The 17,811-nt window shown below is 53.3% G+C and overlaps 1 protein-coding gene across 8 annotated transcripts in view; it reads right to left on the bottom strand.

Annotated features, from left to right (window-relative positions):
• Nucleotides 1-12,169, bottom strand: part of SCUBE3 (signal peptide, CUB domain and EGF like domain containing 3) — a 36,913-nt gene extending 24,744 nt beyond the window's left edge. For all 8 annotated transcript variants that reach the window (XM_027959202.3, XM_027959203.3, XM_027959204.3 and 5 more), the window contains exon 1: nucleotides 11,695-12,169. In XM_027959202.3, coding sequence (XP_027815003.1) covers nucleotides 11,695-11,779 — 85 coding nt within the window. In that variant the 5' untranslated portion in view covers nucleotides 11,780-12,169. The remainder of the gene's footprint in view (nucleotides 1-11,694) is intronic.
• Between the last annotated feature and the right edge of the window lie 5,642 nt (nucleotides 12,170-17,811).

Here is a 17,811-nt window from a genome sequence, read left to right as displayed (position 1 = left end):
GATCTGTGGGCCACAGAATTGCTTAGCTTCTGTTCAAATGCAGATTCTCAGGCTCGATTGCTGACCTACTGAATCTAAATCCTTAAGGTGCTTGATATATTTTTCACTGAATGAATGAATGGACCAGTAATTGCTCCAATGTATAGACACCCATGAGTCCTAGCTTGAAACAGTTTATCTGTTATCTATCTTTTATTTCAAGTACTTCAGGGGCAGGGACTGAGGCTTCCTAGGGCTAAGAAGAGAACTGAAATTTGGAAGAGTGCTCTCAAACACCTGCCTCAAGTCTTCTGGGCTTCTGTTCAGCTCTGCATTCTATCCTCCAACTCTCTTGGACCCCCTCTGCAAAGCCCACCATGCCCAGTGATTTAATTGCTGTAATTCACATTTATTTTTTCTTCACCTCCCTCAGGCTCTGCAGTGATGGTGTCTGCCTGCTGGTCCACCCTAGGAAGTTACCCCAAAGTGAATGGATGGAGAGGAGGGGGGCACAGGATTCTAGTTCATGGGAGAGGACAAGAGGGACCTTAGACAGTAAGAGGCTGCATGGAGAATCAGTCTGTCCAACTGATGAAGACAAAGTGGTACTAAGAAACACTCTAGCATAGAAAGAGCCTAAACTCTGGAGTTAGTTCAGTCCCAAATTCAAATTCAGCTCTGTCACTCAATAGGGTTTTCCGATTCTCTTATTTCTTCATCTTTAATGTAGGGCTGCCTTCTCATGAGAGGCTGTGAACAGTTGATGAGATAATTTGTATAAAGTACCTAATAAAGTATTTAGTAAATATTAGGTTCCTAATACATGGAAGCTTGAGATGATAAGTATAAAATCATTGGTTCAGACAATAGGTGCTCTAAGACTATACTGTCTTAGATAGTAGCCACTAGGTACGTCCTGCTGCTGATGCTGAGTCGCTTCAGTCGTGTCCGACTCTGTGCGACCCCACAGACAGCAGCCTACTAGGCTCCTCTGTCCCTGGGATTCTCCAGGCAAGAACACTGGAGTGGGTTGCCATTTCCTTCTCCAGTGCATGAAAGTGAAAGGTGAAAGTGAAGTCGCTCAGTCGTGCCTGACTCTTAGCAACCCCATGGACTGCAGCCTACCAGGCTCCTCCGTCCATGGGATTTTCCAGGCAAGAGTACTGGAGTGGGGTGCCATTGCCTTCTCCGACTAGGTACATGGGGGTATTTTTAATTTAATGTAAAGTTTGGCCCCAGGCCAAATGTTCAATAGCTATATGTGGCTAAAGGCTACCCTAGTGGACAGCACAGGTACGGAATGTTTCCAACAGCGTGGGAGGTTCTATTGGAACCTTATTCAGCTCTAGGAGTTCTGAATGAGAAATACCCTGGGCCTAGTGAGTTCAAGTGAACTCTGGGAGTTGGTGATGGACGGGGAGGCCTGGTGTGTTGCAATTCATGGGGTCGCAAAGAGTCAGACACGACTGAGCGACTGAATTGAACTGAACTGAAGTAGGCCAAAAAACTCTTTGGAGTGGGACTCAAGTTTGAGTTTTGGAAGCTGGGCAAGTGTTAGAAGCGGAAAGGAAATTTCAAGCATAGTTAGATGCATGAAGAAAGACAAGGCACTCTGAGATCTAAATCCTTATTCTCTGTCCCCACATTTAGTTGCACGTGCCCCCATGGTGGGGAAAATATCTTTTAACAACTAATTCCAATCTTGAAATGGAATCCAAAGTTTGAGATGTTCTCGTCAGGTCCCCTCTCTACTCTGGTAACTTGTGAGTCTCAGAGGCAGGTGCAGAGCACAGGGCAATCCCAGTGACTAATAACCATCCTATTATCCTGCTTTGAGCCCTCTTCCCCAGCAGCCAGCAGGGCACCTTGGATACTCATCGGGAAGCTCCTCCTCTGGGGCCATCTTAGAGGTACCCGCCTGTCTCTGAATCATCTGGGGCTTTTCAACAGTCCACATCAGCTCCTGGTTCTCTCCTCTGCTGCCGATCCAGTGCTTGCAGGTACTAGAGTGGGTCCTGATGCTGACTGCAGCAAACCCCGGGCCTCCTGGAAGAGCCTTTAGACCCTTCGGGCAGTTGGGCTTTTCATGCCGTTTCAACCACTGCCACCCATTCTCGGCTCATGAAACTTGCCCTCTCCAACACCAAACGCTTCAATTCCTTTCCACACATTTGCACTTCTCATTTTTTGCATTTGAGATGCAGTCCTTTCTTTTTTCTTGTAGACGCACTGTTCCCAACTTTCCAAACCTAGCTCAAAAATTGTCTTCCCAAAAGCTCTTCCTAGTAAGCCCTATTCCAGATGAGTCCCAGGTCTGAGGAGACTGGGTTTGCCTCAGCTCACTCATCTTGTGCGGCATGTTCAGCTCTCCTCACTTGACTGGTTACTGACTGAGGAAGGGACCCTTCAACTATTTGGATGGAATCTTTTGCAGCAGAACAGTCCTAAAACAGAGTTCTGAAGTAGGGCCCCAAATCATATCCAGTGTCTCCATTTGCCAGCCCATTCTTTCAAGGCTCCCTCCCCTGACATCTGCCCACTCACAACCAGTCTGTGGGGATCCCTTCAGCACCCATGGGCACAGTCTCATCTTAGTTCATTCTCTCAGGGTGCAGGTGTTTATGAGCTGGCCTGACAAACCAGGGGATGCTGTCGGGTGGGGATTGGTTTAGACCAGTGGCTGCACCCTGGGGTTCCCCTTTTGAAAATGTCTCTCTTAGACCAGCTGCATCGGGATCTCCAGGATGAGGCTGGACCGCTGTCTGTCTTCCTTTCCCAACTCAGACAATGTGATAGACTATTTGCCCAAGCCGGCAAGAGACCAGGGGCAACAGCACGACAGAGTATTTGAGAAAGGGGCTTCTGGAGTGAGACTGTGTCTGCTCAGATGCCAGCTGCATGCATGTCTGTGTGGTCCTGGGCCAGCCTCTGAACTTAACTGCTCCTTCCTCTGTAGATGGGAATAATGATATAGCATCTGGTTATGGGGCCACCAGGAACATCGAAAGAGTTAGTCCTGGCAAGTACTTAGTACTGCAGTGCAGGCATACAGTAAGTGCTCAGTAAAGGCTTGTTATTTTTATTCCTTCTCTCCAACCGTCCCCATAGTATCCTTTCTGAACCCTGTCCTCTCCCCCAGTCCCCTTATCAAAGCCCCATTGGAGGCCTGGTGTGGGGAGATGCAGCCCCAGGGGAACATGTGATGGAGCAGGGGATCTGGAGAGACATATCCCCGGGGGCATCTGCATCACTGCCTGCTCTGCCTGTGCTGGTTCAGGAGTGGGGCGAAGCGGGTGGGCGGCCAGTTGGGAAGCACAAAGCTGCCCTCCACAGTCCTTTGTGAAGGCAGTTCTTTTGTGCCCTTACCCCAACTTCAAGCACTGGGCTGGCTCACAAGCTGAATTAGGGGAGAGTGGCGGCTGCAAAGTCACCATAGACAAGCCAGGACTTCCCTGTCTCACCCTTCCGGCATGAACACACAGGTCTGTAACGGCAGCAGCTTTTCCTAGCACCATCTGACGTCTCTTCTGGATTTGCTTCGGCACCTAGCAGAGCACTCCATAAATTCTGATACATGTAGGGAGGAGGGATGGGATGAGGCAGGGAATATGAGGGGTAGAGCAGACTAGAAAAGGTGAAGTATTATGACACGGGCAGCCCTAAGATTCCCTTCTGAGGATGGGGAAGTGTACCCTAAAAGGCAGGCAGGAGGACCCTCAAGGAAATGCTTTATCTGCTTCAAAATTTTGCCCAGATCCAGCTCTGGAATAACCACCACTGAAATGAGCAGGAATGCAGGCTGCAGATAAGCAGATGCCTGTAGGTAGAGTCTACTCCACCTTTGGGTTACTACCGTGGTTACCTTACTACACTCAGAGGGGCTGGGGGTAGTTGTGGACAAATTTACTGGGCCCAGTGAGAAGGTCCAGAGCAGTTTGCTTGATGCCCTCACGTGCTCACATGGCTGTGGCATTCTTCCTGCCCAGCCAGGATACCCGCAGATGTGTGCCAGGTCTGCATCGACTTTCTATTTTCCTCTCTGGAGATGCCTTTGAACCTCACCCATCACTGAGGACCCAGTGCAGGTACCCCTGCTGGGAAGCCGCCTTTTGACTGTGGTAGCCTTCTCTAATGTATCCTTTCTCTTAACTCTGGAGATTTTACTATCAGGTTCTTGCATCCTCTGACCAACTGCTGTCTTGTACAGATACCTCCTATATGCAGCTGCTGCTCCTGCTAAGTCACTTCAGTTGTGTCCGACTCTGCAACCCCATAGATGGCAGCCCACCAGGCTCCCCCGTCCCTGGGATTCTCCAGGCAGGGATACTAGAGTGGGTTGCCATTGCCTTCTCCATCTTATATGCTACCATATACCATTATTTAACTTTTAGTTTCTGTGTATTATCTTCCAAAGGAAGCTGTGAGCTCCCTGAGGCCATGGTTTCTGAATCTCTGAAACCTGTACTGCAGCTAGAACAGAGCTGAGCATATTCCTGCAACAGTTCAACAAACAGCATTCGTAACACGCCAAGCACTAGTGCTAGGATTCAGCAGTGAACAAGACAAACTAATGTATTGAAAGCACTTAGTAAATATTTGCTAAACAGATGTGTAGATGGATGGATAGATGGATCGGTTGTGGGTGAGTGGGTGAGGTCTATATTTTGGCATCTTTTCTATGTTTCTATAGAGAAAAAATTCATTTCTTTTCTCCTCTGTAACCCTACAACTGTTCTGGGTAGAAGACAATCCCAAGGAATTTAGTCCTAAGTTAAGGGTAGGGAGACAGGAAACTCAGAGAAGGGAAGATACCCACTTAAAGGCATCTATTTGGTTGTGCTGAGGTAAGAAGAGATGGGGACCGACAAATTTAAGACAGGATTTCTAGGGAATCCTACAGGTTTCACAGAACCTCAGGGTTTTCAGATGTTACCTGGGGCTTCTCAAATATCTCTTGAGTGCATCCTTGTTAGACAGATGTCCCCTAGCCTCCGTGCTAACACCCGATGACGGTACCAGGGCCCACGGTTCCACTGCTGCTCCTCGTCAGTTCTCTTACCCGCTCTTCCATGTTGCCTCCCACATCCAAGTAACACTCAAAGTAGAGCGAGCCCAGCTGTCACCCACGATACCCTGACCTGCGACGTGTGCACATCTGCTCCACCTCTAGGTCAGCTACAGGAACTGGGCGAGCCTGGCTCCCCAGCTCTGGCTTATCAGGCCGTCTTCCCAATTTGGAACTGGGATATGACCGCAGCCGGAGCCTGGGCCCATCCTCGGCCTGGACAAAGCCCAGGCAGGGGTGACGAGGCCTGGAAAGAGCCCAGAAACCACACAGATGACCCCATGGGCAGAGAGGACAGAGCACTTTCTTCTTTTTAAAAAGTACACTTCCCTCTTATCCAAGCTTAGCCTGCTCAACTGAAGAGCCAGGAAAAGCAGTTGGTGCTTGGCAGCTGGAGAGGCCCAGGGCTGAGCCTCACAGTGTCCTATCTGATCCCCAACCCAGCTCCTTGCTTACTTGAATATGCCCCCAGATGGACAAGAATGTTCTCCCTTTCAGTGTGGACTGAACCCGCCACCGTGAGTCAGAGGTCTTTAGAGAACGGGTAGAGGAGAGGGAGTGGGAGTGGAGAGGAAAGGACAGGACACGGGACAGGGAGTCAGGCAGCAGGCAGAGTCCCTGCTTCACGAGGACCAGTCTTATCTCTTCACAGTGATGTGGAAAATAACAAGATAAGCGATGATGCAGATGATGTTTAATTCCAGTAAAGGCCTTTCACTTAGGCCATTTCGTGTGATCCGCAAACAGTCCTGCCTGTCACTGACCAGATGAGAAACAAGCCCAGAGATGATATCTTGGGGAAGAGAAAACAGCCAGTGCCAGAAAACCCAGGTTTTCTGGCCCCTAGTCTGGTGTTCTCACACTGCACACTGCCTTTTATAAACACATGAGGGAGAGATGCACGCCTTAGCTGTCACTGTGGCCTCCCCCGCCACCCACTCCAACTCAGCACTTGGTTCAGCATGAAGCAAGCGTCCACTCCAGAACCACGGAATGGCCTGGAGCTGTTACTAGGATGCTCCTGGGGGGAGTCGACAGTAGGTGTGCGGGTCCTCCCCGGCTTGGGGCGCAGGAGCAGCCGGGAAGAGAGCAGGGCTGAGTGTGGGCAGGGAGGGCACGGGCTGCACCGTGGTGGGCGCAGACGGCATTGCCATGAGGAGGGGTGGGAGACACGGCCGTGGGCAGGTGTCTCCTGCCCTTGGAGTCACTAGACTGGGCCAAGCAGCTGGTCAGAAACAAAAACAAACACCAGGGATACAGGTTCCTGCTGTTAACAGCTTCAGACCGCCGGAGGAAAACTCCAAACAAATATAATTGGAGACTTGTAAAAACGTCCTCTCTGTAAACCTGCTCCCCAGGGTCTATGCTTTAAGCACCCCACTTCTTCCCACTCCCCTCCCAAGCCCACATATCCTGACACCCCACCTTCTTCCAGGGACCCCTCAGGTCTGTTTCCTTGTTTTGGATCTCCCCTCCAGCCCAGCGGGTCCCGCCCAGGTCTGTTCCCAGATGCAGACAGCCCCTGGCCCGGGGCTCTGAAACCCCAACCCCACAGCTCTCCAGGGCCCTGGTTCCAGCCACAGGGAAAGCACAGGGAAGCGTGAGGGCCACAGTACGCTATTTCAGGGGTGTCTGTCCACCTGCAGAGCCAAAGCGCAAACCCAGTGGCAGCTACAAAGCAGTGCCGTGGCCTGACGAGGGGAGATATCTAGGCTGGAGAAGCACAGCAAGGGCTAGTCTTGGAACAGAGTACAGGGTAGGGGACCAAGGACTGGGGCCGTGGGGCCTTGCCTAGCTGGTCTTCAGTTCCCAGAAGAGAAACATTTCAGCTCTACTTCCCAACGCTATTGGAGACACACACATTTACACACATAGAAGCACACACTTGTGCGGCAGGGACTGTTTCCAAGGGGAAATACCCCACTTAAGGACACAGTAAGAACTAGCAGGCCCATGGGGCCCCAGGAAACGGGTGGAGGACTTGGACTTGGCAGGGAACCGTGAAGCGGGAATCGGGAGAAAATGGCATGAGATTCATGCCACCTGGGGAGGCCCAGCTGCGGGACAGGGGCTTGCTACAGTGTCTTCTACCGTCAGCAGGAAGGATTTTTTCCCCCCCCAGCAGGAAGTATTTTGAAGAGATGCATAATCTCAGAGATGAAAAGGACCCTACTGATACTCTCATCCATTTTATATGTGAGGAGGAGAATTTCAGTTATCTCCTCAAACGGTCCAATTCCCGGGCTCTGCATTGACCTAAACCCACTGGTACCTGTTATAGTCCCTACCCCATGCCTTGTGGGGTTGGCAGTACGTGGGTATGAAATGAACAGAATGGGCAGTCTGGTGACAGAGGGGGCAAAGGGGGCAAGGAGAGGGTCCATGTTCCCTCCCAGCACAGGTACCCAGCTCCCCCACCCCTCAAACAGCTCTGGGTTGGCAGCTGTATCACTTCCCCCCACAAGGATCGGCAGTCCCTCTGTTTCCAGACTCCTGTCTAATAGCTGAGCCCGAAGAAGCTGTCCCCAGGTCTGGGCCTCTTGCGGGCACTGCCAACCTCAGAGCAGCTCCGCAGTTTCCAGCCCTGACAGGGACTCTTTCTTATTAGCGGTCATGTGCTAGGGGTATGGGCCGTCAACGGAGGCCCACACCCCGACACGAGGGGACCCGAGCCGGGGGCAGGGCCTGGGGTGAGTTCAGGCAGCAGCTCTTCACCTCCATCTTCACAGGAGGGTCTGAAGCCATCTGCTCCCTTCCCCCACACCCAGTTCAAGGCACAGGACCAAGCCATTCCACTTCTTCACTTCTCCAATGAAAACAAAACGCACACTTTCTGCTTCCTTTTTCCTCTCACCGGAGCAGTGGCCCGCGCGCACACACACACACACACACACACACACACACCCTGAGTCATGCACACACACGCTCTCACACACACACACACACCCTGAGTCATGCACACGCACGCTCACACACCCTAGTGAGTGCACACCACGCATTCTCAAACTCACACCCAGGGCTGGCTCCTTTTACAACAGGCCCCAGCCATTCACATCTCAAACCGGTTCTCATGCGCTCAGATTCCTGAAGGTTTCAGGAAACAATCTCACTGAGGGGTTGCTGATAACTTTCTTCCTCCGCCTGTAGTGATTCTGGCTTCTGTGCCTTCTTGTCCCCTCTCTCTCTCTCCACCCAGCAGAGACTTGGGAGATGAGAGGTAGGAAGGGGAAAAGTTCTCCCTTGGCTGTGGGCTTTCCCCATCCCCCTAGGGGACATGTCACTGAGAGAAGAGAGGTCAAAGGGATTCCTGAGGAATTTCTAAGCAGTCCACCCCCCTTCTCCACCCTCTGGAAAAATGAGGGGTGGGGGTCAGGCTTAAAGGGACGATCAGGCTCCAAAGGTTGGGGCTGACTCCCTGTTTCTCCCCCAAGTGGCCTGGCTGGGGCCCGGGCAGCAGCCAGCGGCCCACGGGACCACCCTCACCCGCTGACACGGTTATAGTTTTCATTTTGTATTTTGGAGGGAGGGGCTAGGAGGAACAGTCCCCTCACTGTGAGAGCCAGCCACAGGAGCCCAGGGAAGCAGGGAGGAGAGGAAACAGCCACATTAAAGAGGAAGAGAGGGGTGGGGGGAAGAAAGAGAGAGACACACTTACACCCAGACAGAGACCTGGAGAGACGCACCGAGACAGAGAGACACTGTTTGCTGCCAGATGAACGCTCCCAGTCCCAGGGACGGTGCTACTTGCAAACTCTAAATATACGACTTTATCAAAATTCTGTCTCTAATGAGGAAAGAAAACAACCAGGTAAACTAAATGTCCAGGCTGGCGCGCCCTGCCGCCCTGGGGACAAGTCTTCCCCAGGAGACCTTTTCATTCAGCTGTAACCTGAGCCCCATGCAAGGATTAGGTCTTTTTTAACCACTGCTGCACACCACCCCCCTTAAAAAAAAAAAAGCAAAGCAAATTAATGCTTTTAAGTTAACAATTATCCTGGTTATCCAGTCTGTCTACTTTAAAATACACAGACAGGCACTTGAAAAACACTCAAAACCATGTACCCTCATGCTCACTCAATTCCTAGTCACAGAAGCTTACCCACCCACTCATCCATACCAGCTCTCAAAGACACCAAAACATCTGTATACATGCCTAACAACAGTCACAGCAGACACATACACCCAACTGTGTCACCTGTGGGTAATGGTGGTAGACCTCACACACACGCACACACGCTCGCACGTTCACCTGTATACTCAGGGCTCCCTTCTGTGTCTCTCCCCTCCTCTCCAGTCCACACTACTTTGGCTCTCCCCCTGGTGAATCTCTCAAGAATAGGGACAGAGGCCCAGCTATCCCCAGTGCTATAGTAACTCTTGACAAGATACTTGCCAAGGTTATTTGTATTTTAAAGACCCACTAGAGCTTCGTTTGAAAGCATGTGGCATTCAAGGCACACCTTCTGGCACTGGTGAGATCTTGGAGGTAGGTTTGAGAGCCAGGGATGGCCACAGCTCTGCCTATGGGTAAGGCTGCCCTGCCTGCTCAGTAACTGTCCTTCCTGCAACACTGGCGTGCAGATCTGGGACCAAAGATGTGCCACTAACCCAGCAAACCTGAATGTCCTGAATAGTAGGGTTAAAGGTGACTGGCTTAGAATCTATGCCTGGCTAGACTCTGGGGTCAGAAGGAAGGACGATGCCAAGCTAACTGCAGTGCAGACAGAGCAAGTGTGGCTGACGTGAGCTCAGCACTGGGCAACACTAGAGTCTGTAAGTCCCTTGAGGGCAGGGGTCTCCACTCTGGCTGCGTTTCCCACAGTAGCAGCAGCAGCAGGATAAAATGAAAGCGGGAGCCCTAAAGAACCTTGGAGATTCTGAGTCCCTCTGTCCCTGAAGGATAGTTGATCTCCCAGGCTTGAAAGCCTTGGCTTCAGGGCACCTGTCCCTTCTCAGACTCTCCATCTGCCCCAAGAACCCCCTTGAGGATACTGATTGCTCCCCGTTTTGGCTCCAGTCTCATGAGGCCACTACAGACACTGGCTCCAACTTGAAAGAGGCCCTTATCTTGTCTCTAGATTACTGCATGAAATCTGTTCCTTCCTTCAGACTAAACTCCCTAGCTAATTCCATGTTATGAGTAAGTCAGCATGCACTACAAAAGCCAGCTTTGTTTATGAAAACACAAGCAAATCCACAGTGGAAGGAGGGCTGTTCCCAGGCTGGGGGTGGCAGTGGTAGTGGGCTGTCTGGAACCAGGACTAGGGAAGAGAGGTAGTTTGGGCTTGGAGGGGGTAGGGATGGGGTCTGGTATTTGACAGCAGAGGGTCTCTCGTGTGTGTTTTGTTTCTGTTGAAGAACAGGTTGGAGGAGGGAGAGGGCAGCTGAAGAGGCAGTGCTAGAGAAGAGGGTGCACCGATAACAGCACCTTCCTTTCAACGGAGCAGGAGTCCATCCAGGACCCGGAGCAGCCTAAGAGCCAAGTGCTCAGGTTCCAGGACACAGCAACCTGACTGCCAGAGACTCAGGCTTGCCTGACTCCCAAGTTCAACTTTCCCTTCTGGCCCAGCCACCTCCACACCCCAGCCCAGCTTCAAGGAGCCCCTAGGACAATAGGCAGAATCATATCCTCCTGCGTGAAGCTTTGCTAGGAGGAATTTTCTTTTTGTCCATGTAAATCTCTTCTTGGGTGAGGACTCGATGGGGGAAGGGTGCAGCAGGAGGTCAAGGGGGAGGGGAGGCTGTCCCCAAGAGAACTGGAGCCCACCAGCCTGGTTTCTCCCAGCACAGCCTTGGGACTGACCAGGCAAGGAGCCTGGGGTCAGAGATGGGGGCGGGAGGGCCTCTCTCTCTCTCTCCCTAATTCCTAGAGGGATCTGTCAGAGCTCCCCAGCCTGGAATTTTACTTTGTTATTTTAATGCAATTCTGACCTGGATTTAAATGGAATTGGAAACCCAAGGCCTTAATAAATAAATATTATGATAAGAAATGAAAGCCATGCAAGACGAAAAAGATTTCCCCCAAAGAGGCAGAAATGCGACATTCTTGCCCGGAGCCAGAATCACAGAAATTTTCTTCACTTCTTCAGCCCTCTTGCATCCAGAGGGAAACAAGTTGATTTTTTTGTTTTGTTTTGTTTTCCATAAAAGATCCTATTTTTCCTTCACATTTTTTTTTCTGATAAGACAACTATGAAATTTCTAACTTTGAGGAGAATTGGGGGCAAGGGGAAGAAATGTATGACATGGCTGAAAAAGTTTTCATTCCTTCCGTCTCTCCAGGCCAAAACTTAAGTTTCTGGCAATGTTTGGGAGAAGAGAAGATTCTCTCTCATACTTTTGGAGGGCAGGAAGTCTTTGGAAGATGCTGGGGTGGCAGTGAAGTCGGGCAGCATTCGGAGGCGCGTGGTCACTTCTGCCCAGGGCTCCCCAAGCTTCTCACTCATCCATGCTGCGCCGTCTCCTGCAGCCTTTCGCCCGGGGCGTAGTGCCCAGAGGTCAGGGCCCCCGCCGAGGAGGCTGGGTGCACGGTGCCCGGTCCTGACGGGAGCACTCTTCCCAGCACCTGCCTTGCCCCTCGGAAATCGCGCCCCCGCCCTCGGACCCTGAAACCCCGGCGGCCCCGCGGCCGCGCGCCCCTCCTTCCTTACCTTGCACGGCTTTGCTGTGCTGGGCGGCGCGGGCGTGGACCAGCAGGACAAGCAGGCAGAGCCCGGGCACGCGCCCCGAGCCCATGGCTGGAGCTACGGGCGGCCGGGCGGCCGGGGCCGGTCTCGCAGCCCAGGGAGGGCGGAAGCGGGCCGGGCCCCCGCGAGCCGAAGGGGAGAGGGGCGAGGGCGCCCGGCCGGGGCCGGGCCGGGGTCTGTGGGCGCGGGGCGCGGACAGCGGCGCCCTCGGCGGGAGGCTCCCAGTGCTACCGGCTTCTCCCGGCGCGACGCCCGGGAGAGCGAGACGGAGGAGGGCGCGACGGGGCTGGGGGCGCCCGGCGCCGCTGACGGAGGGGAGCCCCCGCCCTCTCCAAGGCCGGCTCCGCTAGCGGCGGCGGCGGGGCTGCTCCGTACAATCCCACCCAATTCCCAGCTCCGCCGGGAGAGAGCTGCCGCGGAGAGCGCGCAGAGCCCCGGCGAGGGACCTGGGAAAGGGGAGGAGAAACGCAGCGCCAGAAACACGCCCTTTCTGCCTCTCTTTCTTCCTCTCTCGCTCTTTCTCCGTGTCTCGGGCTCCGTCTCTTTTTCTTCGCCTCTCTCCTCCTCCTCCTCCTCTTTCTCCTCCTCTCCTCGCTCCTTTTCGTTTTCTTCCTCCTCCCCCCCCTCCTCCTCCTCCACCTCCTTTTCCGTGCCCTTTTTTCTTTCAAATGGGGCCTCGGCGCGGCGGCCGCTCCCCCTGCGCGCCCGGGCGCGGCGGCCCCCTCCCCAGGCTGCCGGGCCGCTGCCTGCAGGAATTTACAATCCGGCGCTGGGGGAGCGGGCCCGGTCTCCATGGAGACGGCTTCCCCGGGAGCAGGGAGGTCAGGCGCAGACCGCGCACAATCAATGGATCAATGCAAGCCCCGCTCGGCTCCAGACCAAACAGCACCGGGCTCCGGCTAGTCCTGTCTACCGGCGGAAAGCGCGGGGGAGCCAGGGTGCGCCCCCGCGTTCGCACGCGACGAGGGCTATGCGACGCGGGTTTGCACGCACACCTACAGAGCAGACAAAGAGAGAGAAGGGTGTCGGGGAGGCCGGGGCAGACCGAATCGCACCAGCACTCCGGGACGCCCGCAGACACAGCCCGACACGCGGGGCACAGCCACACAGGACCTCGGAAAGCTGAGAGCGGCTGACAGCGGCCGGGTTAATGCCCTCCTAACTCACCTCCGCCACACCCCCCACGCCCTCGGGACTCAGTTCCCATTCCTAGTGCCTAGTCCACTTTAATCGAGGACCAAAAAGAAGTTAGCCTTTCCCCAGCTGAAAGTGCTAGCTCTAGGGCAGACTGCCTTGCAGTTACTGTCTCGGAGGTAGCCCGCTCAGCCTTCTCTCCGTAGAGACCTGGACTCATGTGTAAAAAACACTCTCGCGCTCAGCACAGGGCAAAAGCAAACCCGCAGAAACCTGACTATGTGTATAAACACAGAGACCCCCCAAAATAGGCGCAACTCTCTCCTCCAAACTTGCCCTCCCACCTTCAAGATGTGGTCCTCACAAGAACATTCTTAAGCCTTCATCCTTCCAACTTGCAGGGGCAGAAAGGGGAAGATAAACGATATCTTAAGAAATAGGGGCAAAGTGTGTCAACATCGCAGTGTCCCTGAAGCATGGACAGCACCTGGTGCATGTGCCAGCGCTGCCTCTTCTCTCCTTCCATCCTAGGGGAAAGATGAAGGGCTTCTTGATAGTGGTGAGAGCTTTTCTGGAGTGTGGAGCTTTGTTCGGTCAGAACAAGACTGCCAGGCCCTAGGCAGTCACTTATGCTTCAGAGCCAAACTTCTGGAGGAAAGAGACCTTTGGGACCCAGACCAACCTCAAAGAGTCTGTCTTCAGGGTACCCTGGAGGAAGGGATAATGTTCAGCATCCCCCTGAAAATAACTCAGTTCTTAGACCCTTCACACTGGCAGCCCGTATCAGCTTGAGTGACAGTTATGCTTTGTCAGAGGTTTCCCTAACCCCCAGGGAGAAGAATGAAGGCGCCTCCTCTAGGGACTGAGCGGAAAAGTGGGAGGATGCAGACTCAGGCATCTGGGTTTCCTGTCCTGGCTCTACCCTGGGATGAAGATTACCTTTGGGCAAATCGCACCTCAGCGTCGTCACTGTAAAGAAGAGGCTGGGTTAGCTCAGTGGTTGGAAGGAGACAGTGCCCGCAGGAAGCCTAGGGCAGGAGGCCTTGAGAATTCCCTGCATGGCATGAGAGATGGCGGTTGGGATGGGAGCACACAGAACATGGGAATGGAGTGAAGGCCACGAACGTTTGGGTCAGATGATCTCTGAGGTCCGTTTCAGCCCCGTCACTCTAGGGCTCTCTCCCTCCTTCACTCCCCTGGCAAACCCCTCCCCGTGAAACAGCTTTGCCTGCTGCCACCAATTATGTGTAGGGATAGAGGACAAGTGCAAACCTGCCATCCACTCTGCCCCAAACAGGAGAGTGGTTTCAAAAAAAGAAGAACCAGAGGGTGCCTATCCACACTGGGGCACAGAGGGTTGATTAGCGCCCCCCAGGCAGGGAAGGGAGATTGCACTTTGTCTCTGCCTTGATTGGGACACTGGTGTGAGCTCCTCTGGGTCCCTAGGGAGGAGGGCTCCGGCCCACCCTCTAAAGCACAGGTGACATGGGCATGGAGGGTTCTATATGAGCAGATTGATAGGTTAACTCAGACCTTCTCTCCAGGGCAGCGTGATTTCCTGATCCTCTGAGTGTGGACATTGCCCTGGCTTCGCAGGGAGGGAAGGGTGGGTGGCCCCACCTTAGCTGCTATATCTCTGGGAGGCTCAGTGTCTTTTACTCATTTCCTTCCCCCCCCCCCCTTACTTTCCTCTGTTTGTTCCTCTGTTCCTCCAGGAAGGTGAGCTTTCTCCACCTTTGGGCAGAAGAGGCAGTTCCCCGCCCTGCTCCGCACCTTCCATTCTAGTCCGTGCCTACCCTCAGCCCTTCAGAGGAGTCTGTAGGAGCGGGGCGTGGGTCACATTGCCCTCTGTCCTGTCCACTTCCGCAGGGACTCACGACGGGAGACTTACTCAGGACGGTGACAAGGAAGGAATAAGGAGATGGCTCTTGCAAGTGCTTCTACACAGCAGCAGCACATGCCACGCCCTCAAGGGTGCAGGTGGCGTGGGGTGGGTGAAATGTCCCTGCATTCTCCGGGGCCTCCCACACTCGCCTCAGGTGGCAGTTTGCTTTTGGGTGCCTCTATCCTTCAGGGACACCGCTGACATTCACTTCGTTCTAATTGCTCTTGCAGATGCCAAGGGAGAAGGGTGGGGTTGGGGGACCCACAGCTAGTACCTCTCAGCTCTCATCCTGCCTCCAGGGACACCTCTGCCAGCTCTCTGCCGCCTCTAGGGGCTTCACCTCCACTGCCAAGTCTCTTTCCATGAGCTTTTGCTTTTTCTCTCTCTGCTCCCGAGCCACCCCATCTGTTAAATGAATCCGGTGCCTCTATCTTAACAGAAGATATAGTCTTAATGGAGAACATACATGTACTGAAACAACAGTACCCCAAGGTCAATGTCAGGCCCTACCATTTCCCAGCCATCTATTTTGGGTAACTTATTTCATTTCGCTGAGCCTCAGCTTCCTCATCTATAAAACGGGTATGTGCCTACAACTGCATAGCTGAGGCATATATCACACCGGCCCTAGAGTGAAATTAAACTGCAGTTCAAATCTCAGCTGTGTGATTCAGATAAGTTAATTTCGGCAAGCTTCAGTTTTATGACAAAGGAAATAGAAACCTCATTGGGTTATGGTGTTAATTGAATGAGCTAATGAATGGAAAAACCCTGGCACACAGTAGGCATTCAACAGGTGGTAGCTATTGCTGTTATTTCGACTACTTCACAGAAGGAACAAGGACCACAACTGTTTGATAGTAAAGGTATAGTAGTGCCTGGGAAGGAGCAGTCTCGTTCAGGCCAGACTCTGATGCAGCTGAGTACGAGTGCAGCCAACTGGGCTCAAGCCTCACCACCCTCCATAGATTCCTGTCAGTCACACATTTCTTCTGAGAAGGTTCCAAAAATGCCATGCATTCCAGCACACTGCCCTTGTCAGCAGCACTTCCAAACTGGAAGGCTGGAAGGAAACTTACCTACCAGGTAGAGTAGCTCTTTCCCCACCGCCTTGTACCTCCTACCCGGCCTTCAGAAGGCACAGACACTTTAATGAGAGCTCATGGTTACCATCAACTCAGAGTTTTCCTGTGTGCCAGGCGCTCCACCACAAACTCATCAGGCAAGAACTGCTAGCCTCGTTCTGCTGGTGCGCAAACTGAAGTGAAGAAACGTCAGCCTGCCCAGATGACTGACTAAGAACGGATGAAGCCAGGATCTGGGATGCAGGCTTGACTCTGAAATGGGTATGGCCTCCCCATTCTCTTTTCTGCCTCCTCTGAAAACACAGCGACTCAACATCTTCTTGCCACTGTTACAATTTAATTACTCGGGGTAGATCAGCCCCTTTACATAGAAGAGGTAGCAGGGCAGTACCCTTGTCCCGGAGGATCACACAGGGGTAGGATTTCAGAAGACTGAGAGGTCACATGACTGCCCTAGGTCACACAACATATTACAGAGGCAAAGCTAGAAGCATGATCCGTGTCTCCCCTGACGTCTTTTTTTTTTTTTTTTAATTGTCTACTTGGCTGTGCCAGGTCTTAGCTGTGGCATGGGGGATCTTTAGTTGGGGCACGTGAACTCTTAGTGGCATGTGGGATCTGGTTCCCTGACCAGGGACTGGACCAGGGCCCCCTGCTTTGGGAGCATGGAGTCTCGGTCACTGAGCCACCGGGAAGTCCCGCCTCTGGCTTCTGACTCCTGGATCAGTGCTCCTTAGTCTATACCGTGAGAGCTGCCAATCTCCCCTCCTACAGTTCTCAGTTTTCTTTTTCCTCGTGATCTCATCGGTCACAGATCCTTCTGTCAAGTGGCATATGGTACTCATTGCAATAAGTACTGAGGGCCTCCCCAGTACACACTGTCCGAGGCCCCTTAGAATGTACAAAAGAAGTAGAAAATGTGATCCCCAGTCAAAGAGGTGTATCAGGGACGTCCCTGGTGAGCCAGTGGATGAGAGTTCACCTGCCAATGCGGGGGACACAGATTCGATCCCTGGTCTGGGAAGATCCCATGTGCCACGGAGCAACTGAGCCCAAGCCCCAACTCCTGAAGCCCGCGTGCCCTAGAGCCTGCATGCCTCAGGGGAGAGTAGACTCCCACTTGCTGCAACTAGAGAAAGCCCACACTGCAGCAAAGAAGACCCAGCACAGCCGAAAACCAATTCATTTTAAAAAGAGGTGTGTCAGCACCGGCGTATGCTTTCAGACCCCTTTGCACCATAAAGCAAATCCCCCAAATGCCCTGAGTCTCCCCAGGAAGGCAAGGTTTGTATATGCAAACTAATATCTGAATGCAACATCAAGCAATCCAGACAGAGACTGCCAGAGAAAGTCAGAGGAAACAGGAGTCGATCATCCAAGTAGGTTCCATGGACATTAGGAGGGACTTGAGTGATGAACAGGGAGGCCTGGCATGCTGCGACTCATGGGGTCGCAAAGAGTTAGACACGACTGAGCGACTGAACTGAACGGAACTGAACTGAGGTAAATCTTAGTGACACTAAGAAAGAGGGGGACGAGAGAGGAATACAAGCAAAATTCAGGGACAGAGATTACAGAACAGTCAGAACAGCAACGACAGTGAAAGAAATAGACGAAAGGGGCAGGGCGCGCGCGAGGCCAGTGGACAGGCCGGCCCTGGCCAGCCCTTGTCTCCCAGCTGTCCAGGATGGCTGAGCAGCCGTTGGACAGGTGAGTAGAAGACTGGAGGTATGCTCTCTCAGAATGTGCTCTGGCCCTGGGATTCCAAGAGTAACTTGTTCCCCAAGGCCGCTGGGCTTGTCTCTGTGCAGAGGTCTGCCGGCAGTCCTGCCAGGACCTGCTGGGGCGGGGAGAGCCTGGTCTGCGCTGCCCACACCTCCCTGCTTGGGCAGCCTCCTTGACCTCTCATCCCAGGGTCCCCCCCCCCACCTGCCCTTCCTCCCCGCCCACCCCCACACCTGAGTCACTTTGCCACCT

Source organism: Ovis aries, chromosome 20 (genome assembly GCF_016772045.2).
Source record: "Ovis aries strain OAR_USU_Benz2616 breed Rambouillet chromosome 20, ARS-UI_Ramb_v3.0, whole genome shotgun sequence".
Lineage (NCBI taxonomy): Eukaryota > Metazoa > Chordata > Mammalia > Artiodactyla > Bovidae > Ovis > Ovis aries.
Note: the sequence above shows the minus strand (reverse complement) of the source record. Positions and strands in the feature narration are given on the sequence as shown.